General features: G+C 31.5%; 5 protein-coding genes across 5 annotated transcripts; all 5 read left to right on the top strand.

The window, feature by feature from the left end:
* Window positions 1-1738: 1738 nt before the first annotated feature.
* On the top strand, window positions 1739-3318 carry Tsp_01806 (conserved hypothetical protein). The gene is made up of 6 exons (XM_003377564.1): window positions 1739-1804; window positions 1946-2044; window positions 2618-2704; window positions 2766-2822; window positions 3096-3218; window positions 3250-3318. Exons 1-6 carry the CDS (start codon window positions 1739-1741, stop codon window positions 3316-3318), a joined length of 501 nt encoding a protein of 166 aa, XP_003377612.1.
* Window positions 3319-4843: 1525 nt separating this feature from the next.
* Window positions 4844-7368, top strand: Tsp_01807 (glucosamine-6-phosphate deaminase). Its single transcript, XM_003377563.1, has 8 exons — window positions 4844-4856; window positions 5385-5458; window positions 5525-5696; window positions 6221-6322; window positions 6369-6551; window positions 6652-6836; window positions 6984-7050; window positions 7163-7368. The coding sequence occupies exons 1-8, from the start codon at window positions 4844-4846 to the stop codon at window positions 7366-7368; spliced, it is 1002 nt and encodes a 333-aa protein (XP_003377611.1).
* Window positions 7369-8298: 930 nt separating this feature from the next.
* Tsp_01808 (hypothetical protein) lies at window positions 8299-8781 on the top strand. Its single transcript, XM_003377562.1, has 3 exons — window positions 8299-8355; window positions 8412-8552; window positions 8623-8781. The coding sequence occupies exons 1-3, from the start codon at window positions 8299-8301 to the stop codon at window positions 8779-8781; spliced, it is 357 nt and encodes a 118-aa protein (XP_003377610.1).
* Window positions 8782-9224: 443 nt separating this feature from the next.
* Window positions 9225-10301, top strand: Tsp_01809 (putative glucan phosphorylase). The gene is made up of 4 exons (XM_003377561.1): window positions 9225-9262; window positions 9560-9609; window positions 9697-9738; window positions 10027-10301. The coding sequence occupies exons 1-4, from the start codon at window positions 9225-9227 to the stop codon at window positions 10299-10301; spliced, it is 405 nt and encodes a 134-aa protein (XP_003377609.1).
* A 678-nt stretch (window positions 10302-10979) lies between these two features.
* On the top strand, window positions 10980-18020 carry Tsp_01810 (putative protein tag-52). The gene is made up of 16 exons (XM_003377560.1): window positions 10980-11102; window positions 11185-11522; window positions 11675-11927; window positions 13093-13260; window positions 13634-13801; window positions 15837-15907; window positions 15940-16016; window positions 16062-16230; window positions 16386-16526; window positions 16622-16831; window positions 16892-16945; window positions 17012-17170; window positions 17287-17361; window positions 17420-17499; window positions 17783-17881; window positions 17941-18020. Exons 1-16 carry the CDS (start codon window positions 10980-10982, stop codon window positions 18018-18020), a joined length of 2265 nt encoding a protein of 754 aa, XP_003377608.1.
* Window positions 18021-18483: the final 463 nt, after the last annotated feature.

The raw sequence follows: 18483 nt of genomic DNA, 5'->3' as shown, positions 1-18483 counted from the left end.
ACACCTGAGTACTTTCCAAATTGTTTAGCAAAATTCTTGAAAAATGCTCTAGTTTTAATCACAAATTTTTCGACTATATTTAATCCTTCACAAGCATTGATGCGAACAGTGATCGACTGAGAGATTCATTTATGTTGAAACATTTTTAAAATTGCAAATAAAAAAGGCCGCTCTGCATAGATCTGAAAATGGATAGACCCACTGTCTGAAAATTAGGAATGTTGTCAAATTGCTCATTATGTGATAAAAATTTCTGCTGGGTTTTGGTTTTGTGATAGTCAAAGGGATGATGCTCAAGATACAGCAACAGAATATCTGAATTAAAGAGAGTGCCAAAGGAAATGAAGAACACTGAATTTGACCAATCTTCGTATCTTTAATTTTAATAAAGATGTGCTAGCTGGGAGCAGTTTAAAACAGAAGTACAAATATCACTTACATCAATGGCAAAATTAAATTCAAAATTTGTGAAAGGAGAAGAGCAGACATTCATATACAGATACAATGTCAATTCTGAGATTTATCTCATCACATCGCATTATCCGTAAACATTAGTTTACTGATTGAATGTTATATATATAATAAACTCAGTTTAATGTAAGTTTGAATAAAAAGTACAAATAACCTGTATATAAAAATAAATAAATAAATAAATGTGTATATATACATATCACAATATGCAGATGTGCGGCAAGAAAACCACCACGAAAGGAATTAAACAAAAGATTCTACATTATACTGCATTCTGAGCATTCAGTACTTCATCAAAAGTTAAGGTCCTATTTGTCAGATATAAAAAAATTTTTTCAAAAGAAACAGCTATATACTGAATCACTTATACAATGTAAATATGATCAGAATTTATTTTCTATTATAGCTGTTTAAAAGCAGCAGTGCAAGCAAGCACTGTTGAAATGCATTTGATGATAAAATTGAATCTGGCTGATAATGATGAAATCAAATTTCTGTTATAAGATATAGGTGTGTCATTGTATATTGCCAACAGAACAGAACTCTATACCGCCATTTTCGTGACGTTTTTCATGAAAATGCTTATCAAATAGTTCATTTGCGAATAGTTAAACACTGTGAAAAAATTATTCTTTTAATATTGATGTGATGTAAAAATTATATATTTGAGCTGTAGTTACTTATAGGATTAGTATCACACGGACAAGAGAATGAAATTAAACATCCAATGACTATTTTTTGGCAAAGTTAACGCAAGTAGCAATCCATTTGTTTCAAGAGAAATAAATTCAGTCACATGTTACCGAATTTTAATATGCTAATAAATGCAGAGTAAACTGACAGCTGAAGGAGCAACTGCTTGCAGATTAACAATGGCAAATGTTGATCAAGATTTAAAAACAATTTAGTTGTTAGGAAAATATTTGTGTAAAAAGTGTAGAGAAAGAAAATTCTATACAGCGAGTAGAATAGGCGTCCATGTGAAAATATTTTTGATGGACTTCAGAAGCCACATTTTATTGAGATTTTATTGTCTGCATGAAGGCGAATGCAAAATTAAATGAGACGCAGCTGCAGATAAATCTATTCTGTTTTATCACGAGACGCCTCAACTTAGCATATATAGAACTTGGTGACGTGAACAACATTTTTGCAATTATTATTACGGTTCATCAAGTAACAGCATATCATTTCTCATGTATATTTCAATTAAAATAATAATTCATGATGTAATTGGTAAAGGAGCATGCATGAAAAACTTTGAACAATGACTAGTGTATTAGTTCTCGTAGTCTCATCATTGGGAAAGCAAGGTTCATGTCGGCTTTCGTCAGTGTGTAATAAATAGTGCTTTTGACGCAATTAACAGCAGCTTAACAACAGCTGCGTTTCAATTGAGCATCTAATATTTTCTGAAATAATTAAACTTATCATTTCGGGAACGTTAACGCATAAAAAATAACTTTTTATTCAGAGACAAGAATTGAAAAGAATGCAAAACAAAATTGAAAATAAGAAAGCATTCAAAAGAATATTCAATCAGTATCAAAATTATACTGCCATGAGTGTTATAGTTTTAATTTATTCTGCTGCTTAATCTTGATCAAGCAAAAAAGACGAAGCTTCGTAAACAAAATAAAATAATAGCACGAACTAATAGAAAAAGAAAAGTTGAAACATATTGCACATATGTGAAATTGTAATTAACAAAAAGTGGAAATTGTTTGACCTGAATGAAATCTATCTCTGCCTTTTCTCAGCAAACAGTTGAATTATCATTAAGATAAGAACAAGGTGATATTTTTATTTAAAAGAATGTCTGAAGTTTTATCAGGTTTATATTTTAAATTATTCAAATAATTTCGTAATCTTATAAAAATTGAATTAATAATTTGGAATTTTGTTTGTTCATTTCCCTATTGATGATGCAAAATATTACAAAAGTGATGATATTTGCACAAACAAATTTTCAGCTTTGAAAAATATTGTTTTAATTCAAAGTGATTCAAATAATTGTATGTTCATTTTCGAACAACAACGCATCTGAACATCAATCATCAAAGTTTAATGACATCGTTAAGCGGTTGACGAATAGCGTAATGGCTTTTTTTACTTTTAAACATCGTTCAAGGTTTGCAATTTTCAGAACCAACCGTTGCATCGTAGCATCAACATGCGCTACTCTCAGCTTGTTTTCTTCTTCTTGCTAGCATTCACCGTTGGCATAATACAGGTGAAATATTTTTGATTCGATTCGATTTGATTCGATATTTTTATATTTAATAACTTAACAGGGGTGGCATGATGAAAGTTCGAAAAATGGTGAGGTGCAACAAATAAGACCACATCTAGTAAGTATTTTTGATGGTTTTTGAAAACGTTATTTTATCAATTGAAGAAAAACATACGTATTTTCACCTCAAAAAACACTTTCTCACACTTTACTAATCTTATATCTTTACAAGTGCATGCAGAGAGAAACTGTTGATTATTTCTCATCAGCAGGTACAAGCAAACAAAAAATACACTTTGCAAGAAAGGAAATTAAAATTTAAATTTAACAAAAGATAAAGCGATGCATTTTGAAAAAAAAATTGGTACTAATTTGAAATGGGGATTTTTAGCCAACGCATGATATTCATGATGAATTTCAACCTCGACCAGGAAAAACTCTCGGTGGACGCAAAACATTGACAAAAGAACGTGGAGAGCAGATCGAAAAAGAAGCCCATCTGAATCATAAGAAAGTTATTGAAGAAATGAATAATCGCTTTAAAGATTACAAAGAGAACTGCTTTCCACGCCCCAAGAAAGGATGCCGTTGCACCCAGGCAGACGGCGGATTAATTCAATATGATAAAGATGAAGACTGCAGAATTAAAATTTTAAAATGATCTTAGAAAAGAATGCTTTGCAATTAGTTGCAAACGGATTTAGTTATTGTTAAATTATTCTGATTTGGAAAATATTTAGAATAAAAAGAAATGCAATTCTCAATTTGGTGCAAATTAATAAAGCAACATTTCAAATAAATTTCAAAAGCAAACGAATGTAACTTTTGAATTAGTGTAACGTTTATCAATGAAGTTGTTCATATATAAATTAAAATTTTTCTAGAACTTGTTGTTTTTAATAACTAAATAAATATGTAAAGAGAGAGAATGATAAATGTTTGCTAAAATTATTTTTTAATGTATAAATTGTTAACATATTAAATAAAAATATGACATACATTTAATGAAATGAATAATTGTTACATTCAAAATGAAATTTATTTAAAAATAGCCTCCATTTTGAAATATATCAGGAGATGGATTTTTTGTCGCTTTTGTCAACAGTTTCATTTTTAAAAATTAATAATTGCTGACTTTTAAAGTTGTTGCAATTTTTGAACTATTTTAAATTTATTTGAAAAATAACAAAGCTAAAACTGTAACAGAAGCCATGAACGTCAAATGTGTTCCCTGATTCAAAAATGTCAGTGAATTTATTTTTATGCAAAATAATGTCAGTTTTTTTATTGTTTTTTCTTTCAAAATGTAAATAACGTTATTTATCATGTTTATGTTTTTCTTTTTTGTAATCATAGCTTTTCTGGGTGCACTTTATGCCCAAAATTTTTTCATTTGAAGACAAAATTCAATAATGTATCCAAGCAATTTTTTAAAGTAATAATATAATTCTTCGTAATTATCCGTAATTCATAATTAATATTATAATGTATCTGCATGATACAACGTATGAAAAAGTCCAATTTTGACTCTTAAAATAATTTAATTATTAATCATTCATTTAGACAAAATTTAGCAAATAAGAAATAAAACTGTCGAATACAATGAATTCATATGAGCAACTTTTGCTTAGACGTTTTCAAAATTTTTTTCTATCTTTACAGGAAAATAAATTTTTTGTTACTTGAAACGATTTTGAACTTTTGCAATAGCACAGTAAAATAAGAACAATGAATTATTTAGGGTAAAATAAATATTAGACAATAAATATATTGCAAGTGTGAACTTTATAAAAAAAAGAGGAAATTCTGATTTATTATTTTTTGTAAATGTTGTAAATGCGACATCATTTAGTTGCAGGCATGTTCCAGAGAAAGTTTCTCTGTAACAAAAACAAAATTATGAGTTGTACGATGTTAAAGTCAAAATGTATTAGATTTCAGTAAATAAATGTATTTTATTTTGCTGTTGGCAAAAATGTATTTTCTTTAAAGCACTTTTGAAATGTATGCTAATCATCAACTAAATAAAACTGACTAAAATTTCAACTAGTTATTCAATCAAACTGGCAGTGTTGACAAATCTATTATTCAATGAAGGCATTTTGCAACAATGTCTGTTATTAAAAACAACATGTTTTTATGCATGTTAAAAGTTTGAAAATTCAATATATTTTGATAATAAATACGTTGTGGAAATCTGATACAAACAGACAGATTACAGTGAAAAAAGGTGTTAAATGTCATAGATATCTAAAATGTCCTAAAATACAAAAAATACAACTAAGGAGATTTTTTCTTTTTTAATAAAATGCATTGAAATTTTCATTTGCCAACCAAAAGGTATATATTACGAAAAAAATTTGATTTTCAAAGAATTCTGAAAATTTCAAAATACTATCAGTTTAATTTATTTTAAAATTAAAAATTAAAACAATTGTAGTTTAATAAAACAATTATTAATATTTATGTCACATGTGTTTTTATTCGAATAAAAACTGTTATTAAGGCCATAGATGTTTACATCAGAGTACAATTTTAATTAGAAAATATATTAAAGCAACTTATACACTAAGAATTTTAATTTGTTTTTACTTAAATGAAAATGCTATTAAAATTCAAAGTAAGAGTAATTCTTTTAGTCAAAATTTGTTAAAATAAATTTGAACTTGAAAATCTACAGTACAATTAGCTGCAAGTTGCGGCATTCAGTTGACTGCTGCGGCCAGTGGCTCATTTGTGAAGCTTGTTTTGACTGTTTGTGAGCGTAGAAACTAGTTTGCGTAGCTAAGCAGCGTTTTTATTTGTTATTCAAGTTTGTAGTTAGCAACGTTTGTTACTTTGAATTTGCCTGTTTTACAAGTTGAAAATATGCAGCTTGTCATCTTGAATGATTATGAACAAATGAGTGAATTTGCCGCAAAATTTGTCCGTCGAAGGATACTTGATTTTAATCCTTCTAAAGATCGTTATTTTACCCTTGGCTTGCCCACAGGTAAGAGCATTAATTTACTTGGTGTTTTTAAGTGCAATCAATTGAAGTTATTTTTTAAATTTGTGAATATATTTTACATTTCTTAAGTGCGTGAAACATTTTCAGCTAAATTACTTCATAAAATGTATATTTCGTATACATGATTGCATTGAAAAAGTTGCTTTCACTCATAGTTTGAAAACGTATTTTCGTTCATCTTATGTTTCTTAAAATTCATTGAACAGGTCTCAAGCTTTAAATAAACTGGTTGTTAAATATAGCGATTTTTCATTGTTTAGCTTAGTGTTATGTAACTTTTAATTTGTATAATTTCTTATTTTAACAAGCTTTACTATGCATGAAAAGCAAATTTACAAATAAATTATCTATTTTCTATAATTACATTTAATTAAGAATAACTAATAAGGTTTTACTTACTAGTTGCGATAAATAGAAGTAATGAATTTTGTAATGAAATTTTATTGTTTGTATGGTTTTCATTTTTTATGTTTTAAATTTAATATTAAGCTGTATGAACCTTTTAGGGAGCACACCGCTTGGTATGTATAAAAAGTTGATTGATTATTGCAAAAATGGTCAGCTATCTTTTCAATTCGTGAAGACGTTCAACATGGACGAATACGCAGGTAGTGAAATTAGATTATTTTACGCAGTTAAGGGTAGTTTATTCAGGTATTCCAAAAAATCATCCTGCCAGCTATCATTCATTTATGTATCATAATTTTTTTCGCCACATTGATATTCATCCATCCAACGTGCACATTTTGGACGGCAATGCGGCTGATTTGAATAAAGAATGTGAAGAGTTTGAAAAAGAAATCCACAGCGCTGGTGGAATTATGCTTTTCGTTGGCGGTATACTATTTTATCGTGTTTTGCACGCTGTAACAGTGATGTTTGCTGCTGCGGCTTCTAATTTTTTATACGTTTCTTTAATTTTTTTTGTTTATGTAAGGAGTTGGTTCCGACGGTCATGTTGCCTTCAATGAACCGGGTTCAAGCCTTGCTTCTCGCACTAGGGTGAAAACGTTGGCCCAAGAAACGATTGTAGCCAATTCGAGATTTTTCAACAATGACATCAGTCAAGTACCAACACAAGCGCTAACCGTCGGTGTTGGCACCTTATTAGATGCCCATGAAGTAATGTTGCATTTATATGTATTTGAATTTTCAATAGGAAAGTAAAAATAATTTTTTTTGATATTAAATGTTGCCCGGTATAAATACGAAAAGTTTCGATGGTGAAATTTTTAATTTCAAATTATTTTATTTTCCATTTTTGTTCAGTTTATGCGATTCGGTTTTTCCCCTCCACTGTTGTTGCTTGTCGATTTCAATGTGGCGGATTTGATAAGTGAAAAATTAATAAAGCATGTTGCTTGAACATGAATTTGGTTGTGATTTTTTGAATTTAAAAAAAGACGGCCAAACAGCGAAATACAAACGTGCGTTTTTTTCATTTGCAGATTTTGCTGTTGATCAGCGGCTCGTTGAAAGCGCACGCGTTGCACAACGCCGTCGAAAATGGCGTCAGTCACATGTGGACCGCATCGGCGTTCCAACTGCATCCCAAAGCGACGTTCGTCTGCGACGAAGACGCCACTCTGGAGTTGAAAGTACGTACAGTACGCTATTTCAAAGGTCTGCTCCAATCGTACCTGAGAATCATTGAAGAGCCAATTGAAAAGTGAATTCACAACTCCAATGACGTGATGAATTCTTTATTCATTTTTTATGTTTGTTTGTTTTCTTCTCATCCTAATTTTATTCTACATCTTCGTTAGTTATTATAGGTTTTTTTTCCTGTTTTGTTTCTTCTTTTTTACTGTGACAATCGACGATCGATTGTCCCTTAAAATTCAACGTCAACGAAGAAAAAAAAAGAATAATTTCTCAACTGAAAATAAAAACTGACAAATAATGCAATTTGATTTTTTATCTGGTTTGATATGATCAACCTAAATTTCGAAAGTTTCTTTGATCAATCAAAGTGGATGGAATTGTCTTATTGCATAATGGTCGTGCAGTAGTGGTGAAGAAGTGAAATGAGTAGTGATGATGATCGTCATTGTCGGTCGGGTTTAAATAAATCTTTTTCACGTCGGTGCGATGACGAAATGGAAGAATGAAAATTGTCAGTGGGCGGTGTCCGCATTCGTGATGCATTCCGTTATGCATTGGAATAATTAGTTTTGGGCCACGGTGCTTAACATATCGTACGCCCCGCCTGTTCCACCAGCAGATGCCCACTGCAAACTGAACGGTCACACACGCACACACGCAATCGTCGATATTGAACTTTCAACAACCCCAGTCGACCGTAATCAATCAATCCTCATTTTTTCTCCATTCTTCGTCTTCTGATTGGAGGAAAAATGAAATGAGAGAAAAAAAATTAAAATTTCCACAATTTTCAAAAATGACGTGCAGCCGGCCGCTCCGGTTCGGCTGATCGCCTCCGCGGCCGACTTGCGTGCGTCCGCCCAACCGGGAGGCGGCATTTTCATAACCTTATAACCTAATTTTCATTTTTTTAAATTTTCCATACTTTGTCCTGCCCATCAGAAACAAAAACTCCAACATTTCTCCACTAATAATCGCAATGTGCTCGTCTTTGTCAGTGTTCTTTTGCCTTGTCGCCGTCACTTTCTTCCAACAGGTAAGCACAGGAGATGCTATTTCCAATTTGAACTTCATATTTCCATTTTTTATTAGGCAACGTCTGAGGAAAATGTGCTCGACAAAGCGATGAAATCCGGTGATCAAGATGAAGTTAAAAATTTATTAAGTCAGCTTCGTTATGTAGCCGAACAAAAATACCTCGGAAATGCCCAATCCAATCAACCGACAATGATGGTCAGTAGTACAGCTTATTCTTCCACCTTTTTTCAACAAAAACTGAAAGTGAATCAACCTTTTTTTTCAGGCTAGTGAAGATGGCGTTAAAGCTGTCATGAAAAATCCAGAATCGAGCATGCTTTTTGAAGGGGATATTCTGCTGACGCCTGCCCAAGCGAACGCAATATTGAAAGATCTGAAGCAGAAGTTCAAAACTGCAAGAAGGAGTTTACGCAGACGTCGTTGATTTTTCACTTGCGACGCTTGCCATAAACCACTAGAAACGCCAAAGCCAAATTTACTGTATCCTTTAATGTATATTTGACTTTATGTATGTTTCTTCATGTATTAAATAAACTGTACTTGCTTTCTTTATTCGCTGATAATTTGAACAAATAAATTGAAAATGAAATTCGAAGCAACTGACAAAAATATATCAATATAAAAGCAAAAACATCAGTCAACAGTTTTCAAATCATCCTATAAACAACGCAACTCTATCAAATATTGCAATACAAATTTTATTATTTGGTGCATAATATTCTTACGTAATATGGGTAAAAATGTACAAGTGAAAATGATAATTAGATTGGAAATTTTTGCCCTATCTTCATGTGAGTTTGCACATATATATTGTATTATGTTATACAGCTCAATAAAACCATTGTTCAACATCAGCATATAGCAAGAATGAATAGAATCAAACAAATACTGATGAAACAAAAGAGGTTTTTATTTAAAACTATGACAACTGTTATTCTCTTATGCTTCATTTAAAAGCCTCAGATGATTCATAAACAACACAGTACAATTCAAATATTAATATTATTAATAATAATAAAAAACCTAATAATTTATTAAATACCACCATTTGTTGCTACTATTTTTGAACGGTATTACTTAAACAACTGTACCTGTAAATTTATATATACAGTACACTGTCTAAAAAATAAAGTATAAAAATAATTTTATCAAAGTTATCAAAATGAATTTCAATTTAGTCAAAATTTTATTATTAAATTTAGACTAATAGTGAGAATAAAAGATTTTTTCGAAATTATCGAATCGGCACGAAGTATTACGTCGTGTCGCGTGTTATCGATTGGGTTTCTATTATACTTTTCATGTGCGACAAAAATTTTGCAATTTGTAAAATATTAAGCTAGCGATGTAGCTCATGAAGCGATCGATGTCAATTATAACAGTTGTTTACTACATTCATAAATGTAAAGCTGTCATAAGTAAGATTGAAAGAAGTTTATACGAGTCGAAGAAACAAAAAAGATAAATAGCAAAACATTACCGCTTTTATTTTGAACTAGCGCTTAAAAAATTTTCCACAAACACTTCCTGGTATACTTTTTTTTCAATCTGTCGCGTAATTTATTTATTCCACTTCGTGCTTATTTGTTTAGGGGAAATCTTTTTCGAATGCTTGAAAAATAATCTCGTTGGGATTGCATTGAAGAGTAGAATTGAAAGTTGTAATTAGCACTGGTTCGGTGGCAACGATTGGACGAAAAGTGTCCGGACCGTGAGACAATTGATCGGATCGATTTGGTCGAATTCAATTTGATCGGCCGAACGATTAGAGCAAAGAAATATTTGCAGAGCATTTTCCGTTCAATAAAGGCGATTGTTTCCGATCTGTGTTCTCCATCTCGCATTCAAATTGTCGCATCGGGAAAAACGCACATGTTCGACCGTTGTCCAGCAAACGCTTTGTTGCATTTCATTCTTCGCTTTGCAAAACTCGCCCCATGCTGAAGCTGCATTTCAAGCAACCGAAACATGCAGTAAGTGGTGTACAATTATGACATTTGCAGCGATTTCACTTGCCTATTTATTTGTTTAGTCCAACCATTCAGAAAAAAATAAATAAAATGCTATTTAAAGCTCTTCGAAAAGACAGTCGGAAAATAAACTCAGGGGAAAAAAATTTCAATTCATCCAACTCGAGATGTTTATCAGTTAACGACGATTAGGTCGATTTCCTGTCAAAACTGACAACTGTTGTCCATTTGCTATGTGCCCTACAAGATCATGTACACGAACAAAATTTAAGCAAATCAAACGAAAAGTTGAACAGACAGAAAGGCAGACACACAATCCACGCTTTTGTTCAACTCATTTTTGACTGTTTTTTCATTTGCATATTTCCTACTTTCACTGTACGTACTTTTCACTTTTGGGACACTGTATGTGGCATTTTGAAACTTTCTACTGTAAACTTGTCCGATAACTTTTTCTCCACTCGTATTATCGATTCAAAATGACTTTGATTTGAAATTTTTGAAAAATATTTCTCGTTAATTTTATTTTCTGTGATTATTTTTTTGAAATTCTACATGTAATATTTTTTTTTGCCCATAGCTGAAAGTTTACCGTTGTTTTTAGCAACTTTTTACCCGTTGATCGATACAGTGGATATTGGTGATGGAAAAAATGAGTGAAAAATGTGATGGCGGCTTACCGGAACCATCGACCGAAACGCAACTTGCGAAAATCTACGACGAATTTGTCACCAGTGAACGTCATTATCTCGAACATTTGGATCTTGTCATACGGGTAATTTGATTTTTATGATATTATTATTATTGTTTTTCTTATGTTTTTTTGGAAGCATGTATGTATTTTTGATTTATTCCAGTATTTTGCCGATCCTCTTTTGTGTTCAAAAATACTGACGCAGCGGGAAGTGGCGAACATTTTCGGAGATCTGCGTTCAATTCGTCTGGTCAACCAAGTGTTGTATGACCGTCTGATGGCCGGCTTGGAAATTGCCGAAGCGTTTGGCGATTTGATTCATTTCATGAAATTGTATTCCGCTTATGGTCGAAATTATTCCGCATCGCAGCAACTGTTGCTGCAATTGTTGGAAAAGAACAAACAGTTCCGTCAGTTCTGCGAAATGCAAGAATGCTTGCCCGTTTTGAAAGGTCTAAAATTAGCCGCTCTGCTTATCACCCCAATACAACGCATTCCTCGGTAAAATTGCACATTGTACTTGTAGAGAATGCTTTGCATATATGTATATATATATTAGTTATCAATGAATTTCAATTCAGATACAAACTTTTACTTGAACAAATTTTGAAATTGTTGGACAATTCGTCGCGACAACATTTGCAAATTTCCAGTGCGTGTTCACTTATTTTTGCTCTTCTCTATTGTTACATTAGCATAGCATTGGTTATTTATTTATTGAGTGGAGAAATTCTTTTTGCAGAATTGGTTCAACAGATCGGTGCATTGGCGGAAACAGTGGACAGTTGCATTGAGGAGTTTGAAAATTCGGCCAAGATCATTGCCGTTCAAAATATGCTCGACGGTTGCGCGCCAAAGTTGGTCATGCCGGGCAGGAAACTGTTGAAAGAGGGACTGTTGAGCAAGGTCAGTGGAAAAGGGGAAAAAGAACAGACACATTTTTTTTCTCCTATTTAAATTTTAATTATCCATGTTACTGTATACTGTGACGAGGGAAGGCTTTTTCTTCCGAACGTCCGAATTGGTTAGCGTTGTTCAACGAATAATAATAAGAAAACTCCCGCAGGCTTTTTCCCCAAATTTGGGCAAACATTTTGATGCAAAATGAACGTGAACGCGCAAAGGTGGAATCGATTCTGTCAGTTGGAAGTTAGCACACGTTGGGCAATTTGAATAGATATCCCCAGTATAGTTTTGGTCGGAAAAAATACTCTGCAACAGAATAAAAAACCGCTTGGAAAATTTACCGGGCGGAAATGCATGCATGATCAGCGGTAATTGGTTTTCGATTTTCGAATTACTCTAATGCAGCAAATAGTGAAGGCTGTCATTTTTTCTTTGTTGCTATTAATTGTACATTAGCAGTTTTTTTTAATTTGGAAAGGAAAACTGCATTAAACAACTGTGTTCAATTATTTGAGTCTTTTTTTTAAAGATTATTTCTTTTAAGATGGGATGAGATTGTTGGTGATGGGTTTGATTGTCATGATGTGCAATAAATTTTTCATTAAGTGAATTTCGACAATGGAAAGAGTTGTTGGTTTTGTCAATTCACTGATCTGCAAATAAGTTTGATTAATAAATTTCATTTTTTACTTATAAATAATTTTTGGTTAATTTCTCATAGTGTACAGTAATTTTTTTCTCTTTTTTACAAGTCCGAATTGTTCGAAGAAAACAGAAATGTGGAAATAATTTTTAGCTTCTGTTTCCCAGATGTTGGCAATTTGAACAGAATGAGATGAAAATTTTGATCTTTAAATACCATATGTTCGTTTTTCAGATGTTCAATGTATGATTGATGTTCTTCAACAGAAATAAAGCCGTAATGATAATTGATGGAGAATTTTATTGCCTTGCAACATAACATTATGTGATCTTGAAATTGTAACACTATTGAACGTTGCTTGTTCCACAGGTTGCGATAATTGTTATTTGTAATTGTGGAACTTTTGTTAAAACGGGGACTTGTTTTATTTGAAACGGAAAATTTTAATTTTCTCTTGTGATATTGCACCCTGTATTTATTATTATAATTATTCGTGATAATCAATTGAAAATTTGCATTCAGATGAGCTCTTCAAATTCTGGTTTTCGTCATCGGATGTTTTGGCTTTTCACCGATATTATACTGTACGCCAAACCTGCAATGAAGAAAAAGAATCGTTATCAGTGTTGTTGTATTCTACCTTTACGGCATTGTATGATTGAAAGAATTCTTGGCCGGAGCATGTTCAGAGTATGTTTTTGAAAAAAGTTTAATTTAAATTTAAATATAATTCTTATTTTCAGTTGATCTGCAAAGACGAAGTATTGTTGCTCCATGCTGAACAGTATTCAGTGATGGATGAATGGGTGGTGGCGATTGAAAATGCTATTCGGTATTTGTTGGAATGTAGGAGGAGTTTGCGCAAGGAGAGTTCGAACAGTTTTCCAATGCATCGTCAGGCGTTGAAATTGCACCGAAGTCGAAGTTCATTTACTGAAAAGCTGAGCTCCAGAAAAACACAAATTCCCAATGATGATCCTGTAAATCGTCAAATTGATTGAATCATTTTTCAAAATATTAATTACGTTCAATAAGTTATGATTATATTTTATTGTTTTTTTAGAAACCTACTAAGAAACGTCGAAGTTTTGTTTTATCATTATTATCAAAACTTGGCGGTAGATGGTCCAGTAGGAACAGAAGACAAAGTGGTGATGATAGTTTGGCTGAAGTTGAAACGAACAACAGTCGAATGACAAATTCTGTTTCATTATTTTCCACTGGAAGTCGAGTGAGTATATTTTATTATTTTACTTAAAAATTTATATTTATTTCAATCAATAATATTATCATGGTTTCTGTTTTCAGCTTCCGTTAGATAACATTGCTGAAGAAACATCCAGTTTGGATTTTGTTTGTTCATAAAGAAGCATACATTTATTTATATGCTTATTTTATGCGAGCTTTTGAGACGTTCTTTGTATTCTCTTTTACACGGGTTTATGATACTTTTATTTTTTAAACCCGCGTTGAAAATGATAATCAAATTTACAGTTGCAACAAATAATTTTAAATTTTTTTATGTCCTGTTTTAGTGAAAAGATATTTCAATTATTGTTTCTCATGTAACAACAATAAATATTTTTATTTGCTTTTTTAAATTAGTTTTTGAAAAGTTTCATTATATCCATGTCGACTATCAATGGTGTTTCTCGAGAGAACGAAGAATGCATTCATTGAACATTAACATCTGGTTGAATATTTTTCAAAGTAGAAAATTCATTGTGCTAACGGTGGTCAATGTACTATGTAACAAAACTGGAAGTGAACATTTCAATTTCAAATTACAATTGTACTTAATTATTTCATTTATACTACCCCAGTTTTCACTCAATTCAACCACTTGTGAGATTTGACTTTATCATTAGAATAATATATTAAAATGCGAAGTCGAAATATTATAAGAACGTATCGTAAATTATTCTTTGAGAATTTTATTCATTTAATATGCAAATTTTTACCATATCAGTATTTCGAATAACCCGAATCATAGTATGACTGTTTGAATAGAGTGTTTGAATTTTACACACTTATGTAAAAATATTCAATCAGAAATTTGTTCCTAATGTTTAATGCTTTATTAAGTGGTAAGTTTTCGTTTATTGAACAAATAAATAGCTTTTTTATGTATGAAAATTTCCATCACTGTGCACTGATTTTGTTGTAAAAAGCTTTTAAATAATTACAAAAGTGAAAAAAAGTTTAAAATAAAAATTTAAATATCATGAATTCCGCTGTATTCATATTGAACTATTTTTTAAAAAATATTTTTGAATAATCCTTTCAGTTGCCAAGTTTGATTAATTCAAAAATAAATTCGTATAAAGTATTTTTTAAAGTAGAACATCTCACAGAGCAATTTTTTTGTAACATTTCTGCTCCATTTTGTTAAATATCTTGATTGCTTTTACTGTATACTGTACTTGTGATAGGAGAATGATCTTGTGATACGTGTCGCCTGTTTTAAATAACAATGGACACTTCTTCAAGTCCTCGGAAGACGTCCAAAAGAACCACCGCCGAAAAATCACCAGTAATTACGCTTCTTTTACATTCTTTATTATCACTTATTTGATTTCTGAAAAAATTAATGTAAATTTATCATTTTCATGTATTATGTGGATTAAATTTTTTTTTAAAAAATTAATTTTTTCGGTCATTTCATCTGAAATGAATGTTAAAATTTACTTCTTTATTTACTTTTTTAGTGCAAAATGCTTTATTAATTATAATCAAATTCTCCATTATTACAATGAAGTTGAAATTTTGATTTGAACAGAGAAAAAAAAATTTTTGAAAAAAAAAATTTCTTTCAAATTTCCATAAAGCCGCCTTTGATTTGATTTGAATCATTTTACTACTTTTATTATCTATTTTGAAATTCACCTATTTTTTGGCTAATCCCCACTTGACCTAGTTTTCATTGCAGCTTCACAATTGGGGCTTTTGTTTTGCTGTCAGTAGAGGCGGGAAATTTTTATTCCACCAATTGGGGCACCAGGAAGTTCTGGGTGGGTTAATTGAATTGTCAAGCAACAATTATTTTTCATCCAGTATCAATTTGAATGTATTTATTAATTTTTCTGTCGGATAAATTTGTCTTTTATTTAATAAGAAATGATACACTAGTTCCATTAATATTTTTTTGCAGAATTTATAAATTGTTGTCACTCATTATAATTCCTGTATTGAAACTTCGTGAATTTGAATTCATGCATTCGCATTATTAATTCATTGATTTTTATGTATTTTAATGAAATTTTAAGCTCTTTGAATATGATAATTGTAGTCTGAGACTTAGACTAGCAGCTTCTTTACAAAACATTTATTTATTCATGTATTAATTTTTTGGATTCTTCTTGTTTGTAGACTGACTTTAGTTCTTTGCAAGAAGAGTCGAATGAAAATGTCTCCAATTCCTCTGAATTGGCTTCTCATAAGCAACCGTGAGTTTCATTTATTGAAATTTTAATTTATATTGCAATTCACAGGTTATGACTATTGTAGGCGACTGGCATCATCATCATTATCAACATCTGGAATTAAGTCTTCTGTTTTTGAATTGTTTGGTGAATCTGATGATTATGTATTGGGTATGGGATATTGTTGGTTTGTTTGTTTGTTGTTGAGTGATGAATTCAAACTTGTTCTTAGATTTTGGTGAGAAAAGTTGGGCTGATATCATGGAAGAGGAAGAATTGTATGAGAAAGAAAAATTATCACGGATGAAGTGAATATTTTGTTCATTTTTTGTATACTGATGCAAATTGTAATTGTTGTTCATTTTAATTTTATGAAATTGTTTATTCGATTAGTGCTCAACAGAATGAAGCAAATGTTATTGCGCCGTTTGTGGAAGAAAGCACATCAGAAACAATCGTTCCAGAACATGAAGTGGCGGCGGTAGATTTTAGTCAGCTGCATTCTACTTATGCGCAACAAATGCTTTCCAAATCGTAAGAGTTGTTTGGGAAATATTTAATATTTTCCAATATTTTTGAATAATCTCGTGAACGTTTATCTGATTTGGATCATTTCTTTTCTTTTCAAGTGAACCACCTCATCAGGAATCGTCGACATTTGCGAGGCGTAATCGTCGAATGCGACGACCAGTTGCTCCTGGTCCTCGGGCATCGAAACAAGCAGAAGCTGATGCAAATGAAGAATTGAAACAAGGAAGCCAGTGGACAAGAGCCAGACAACCCCATTTGCTGAACGAAGAAAATACACTGGAAGCAGGCGATGTGGAATCCGACAAAAGGTTTTTTTGTATTTTTTATTTCATATTTTTGAATTAAACTTTCTTTTTGATTGCATTCAGAAAAGAGGAGACACTTCCCGAAGTGGTAAAGCCTGTTGGAGAAGCACCAAAAAAGTAAAATTTGCAAATGAATTGGCACCAATTAGATCAATTGAATCTCGATGCATTGGATTTTTTCAGGAGAGTTGGACCTCCACTTCGGTATCCTTTGCCGGCGACATGGCGTGAACCGACCAACGGTTGGGAAGAGGATCAAGCGGTGTTGAAGCGACGCCAGAAAGATCTGGACAAAGGCTACAACAGCGAAGCTTACAAGAAATACATTGCTGCTGTTCCTAAGTATTTTCAAAATTTATTATCATTGTCTTCTAGCGTGAGAAATGATTTTTCACTGAAAGGTCGAAACGAGAAAAAGGAATCCATCCAAGGACTCCAAATAAATATTTGAAATTCAGCAGACGATCCTGGGATTCTCAGGTTCGTCTTTGGCGTAAGATGTTGCACGTCGCTGTCGGCGAGGAGTACAACAGGTGAATTGGAGAGGAAATAAAGTTTTTTTTCTGCGTTTATTCGTTTCTTATTTTTTAGCGATGCCTCGTTCGTCTCATCGTCGTCATGCAGCGATGCCAGCAGTGTAGTCAGTGAAAATGAAGTTACATCTCTTAGAAGTAATTCTTTTATTACTGGTTTTTATTATTATATTCATTGCATTTTTTTAAAACGATTATCTGATGCCTGTTCAATTGTATTTATTTATTGGCTGTATTTTTTTTTCAATTTGTTTGTCCTGGGAATCAAATTGTATATTTATATATCATTTATAGTGTATATGCTTTTGTTGCACAGGTGATAATAATATTTAACCAAATGTTAAAACATTTCAAGTGCGACTGTATTATTTATTGTTTATTTTTTAGATATGTTGATTGTTAAAAATGGTTTTTTTTCTAGGATTGAGCGAAAATGAAGAAAGTGTCGAAGTTGGCAGAAAGGTTGATCCTGTTAATGAGTCGATACCAACTAATCAGCAGGATGACGAAACTTTGACAGGTTTTCAATTTATTGTTGTTCATATGTTCATTTTTTGTTTTCAAATTGTTTTCATTTAGAAGAAAATGCTGCATCTTTGGAAGGAGCAATTGATTTTTCTGATCTGATGAAGAAATCTTCCTCATTGGAAAATCCTTAAAATATCTTTTTTTTGTTTTCTCATCAAATTATTGTTTTATTATTATTGAATATTATCATATTTTCAAACTCATTTTCATCCGATATTGAATTTTGAATTTCTTCAGCTATCCTGATTTACGTTGTACATTTTTTTACTACTTGGTAAAAGAAGTACATGTTCAGGTTGTATATATACTCCAAAGAAACTACTATGATATGTGTTAGCAATTATCAAAAGCATATATTGCATTATTTTTTCTTAGTAAGCGCACTGCAGGGTAAAAAATTAAAAAAAAAATTCAAAGAAATAAACGTTAATTGTTTGATTTGTGAATCAAAAGTATTTCCTTTTGACAATTTCTTACTATAAGTTTTGACATAATTATTTCACGTAAATTAATGCAAGCAAAAAAATATTTCAGTTCTACCTATCTACAATTATGAGTATAAATTTACTTATTTATTTATAACTTTTCTGTATT

The sequence above is a fragment of the Trichinella spiralis genome, assembly GCF_000181795.1.
Source record: "Trichinella spiralis strain ISS 195 chromosome Unknown Scfld4, whole genome shotgun sequence".
Lineage (NCBI taxonomy): Eukaryota > Metazoa > Nematoda > Enoplea > Trichinellida > Trichinellidae > Trichinella > Trichinella spiralis.
This window is presented reverse-complemented; position numbering and strand designations above follow the sequence as displayed.

Bases quoted from the DNA above. Each gene is read 5' to 3' on its own strand.
- Tsp_01810 (XM_003377560.1), top strand. From the start codon at position 10,980: ATGAGTGAAAAATGTGATGGCGGCTTACCGGAACCATCGACCGAAACG. The intron at 16,231-16,385 runs GTGAGAAAAGTT...TTATTCGATTAG, and splicing joins AAACTTGTTCTTAGATTTTG to TGCTCAACAGAATGAAGCAA. The intron at 17,882-17,940 runs GTTTTCAATTTA...GTTTTCATTTAG, and splicing joins GGATGACGAAACTTTGACAG to AAGAAAATGCTGCATCTTTG.
- Tsp_01809 (XM_003377561.1), top strand. From the start codon at position 9,225: ATGAATAGAATCAAACAAATACTGATGAAACAAAAGAG. The intron at 9,263-9,559 runs GTTTTTATTTAA...TATTAAATTTAG, and splicing joins ATACTGATGAAACAAAAGAG to ACTAATAGTGAGAATAAAAG. The intron at 9,610-9,696 runs GTATTACGTCGT...TAAAATATTAAG, and splicing joins AATTATCGAATCGGCACGAA to CTAGCGATGTAGCTCATGAA.
- Tsp_01806 (XM_003377564.1), top strand. From the start codon at position 1,739: ATGACTAGTGTATTAGTTCTCGTAGTCTCATCATTGGGAAAGCAAGGT. The intron at 1,805-1,945 runs GTGTGTAATAAA...CTTTTTATTCAG, and splicing joins GTTCATGTCGGCTTTCGTCA to AGACAAGAATTGAAAAGAAT. The intron at 2,045-2,617 runs GTTTTAATTTAT...TGCAATTTTCAG, and splicing joins ATACTGCCATGAGTGTTATA to AACCAACCGTTGCATCGTAG.
- Tsp_01808 (XM_003377562.1), top strand. From the start codon at position 8,299: ATGTGCTCGTCTTTGTCAGTGTTCTTTTGCCTTGTCGCCGTCACTTTC. The intron at 8,356-8,411 runs GTAAGCACAGGA...ATTTTTTATTAG, and splicing joins CCGTCACTTTCTTCCAACAG to GCAACGTCTGAGGAAAATGT. The intron at 8,553-8,622 runs GTCAGTAGTACA...CTTTTTTTTCAG, and splicing joins CCAATCAACCGACAATGATG to GCTAGTGAAGATGGCGTTAA.
- Tsp_01807 (XM_003377563.1), top strand. The intron at 6,837-6,983 runs GTAATGTTGCAT...ATTTTTGTTCAG, and splicing joins CCTTATTAGATGCCCATGAA to TTTATGCGATTCGGTTTTTC. The intron at 7,051-7,162 runs GTGAAAAATTAA...TTTCATTTGCAG, and splicing joins CAATGTGGCGGATTTGATAA to ATTTTGCTGTTGATCAGCGG.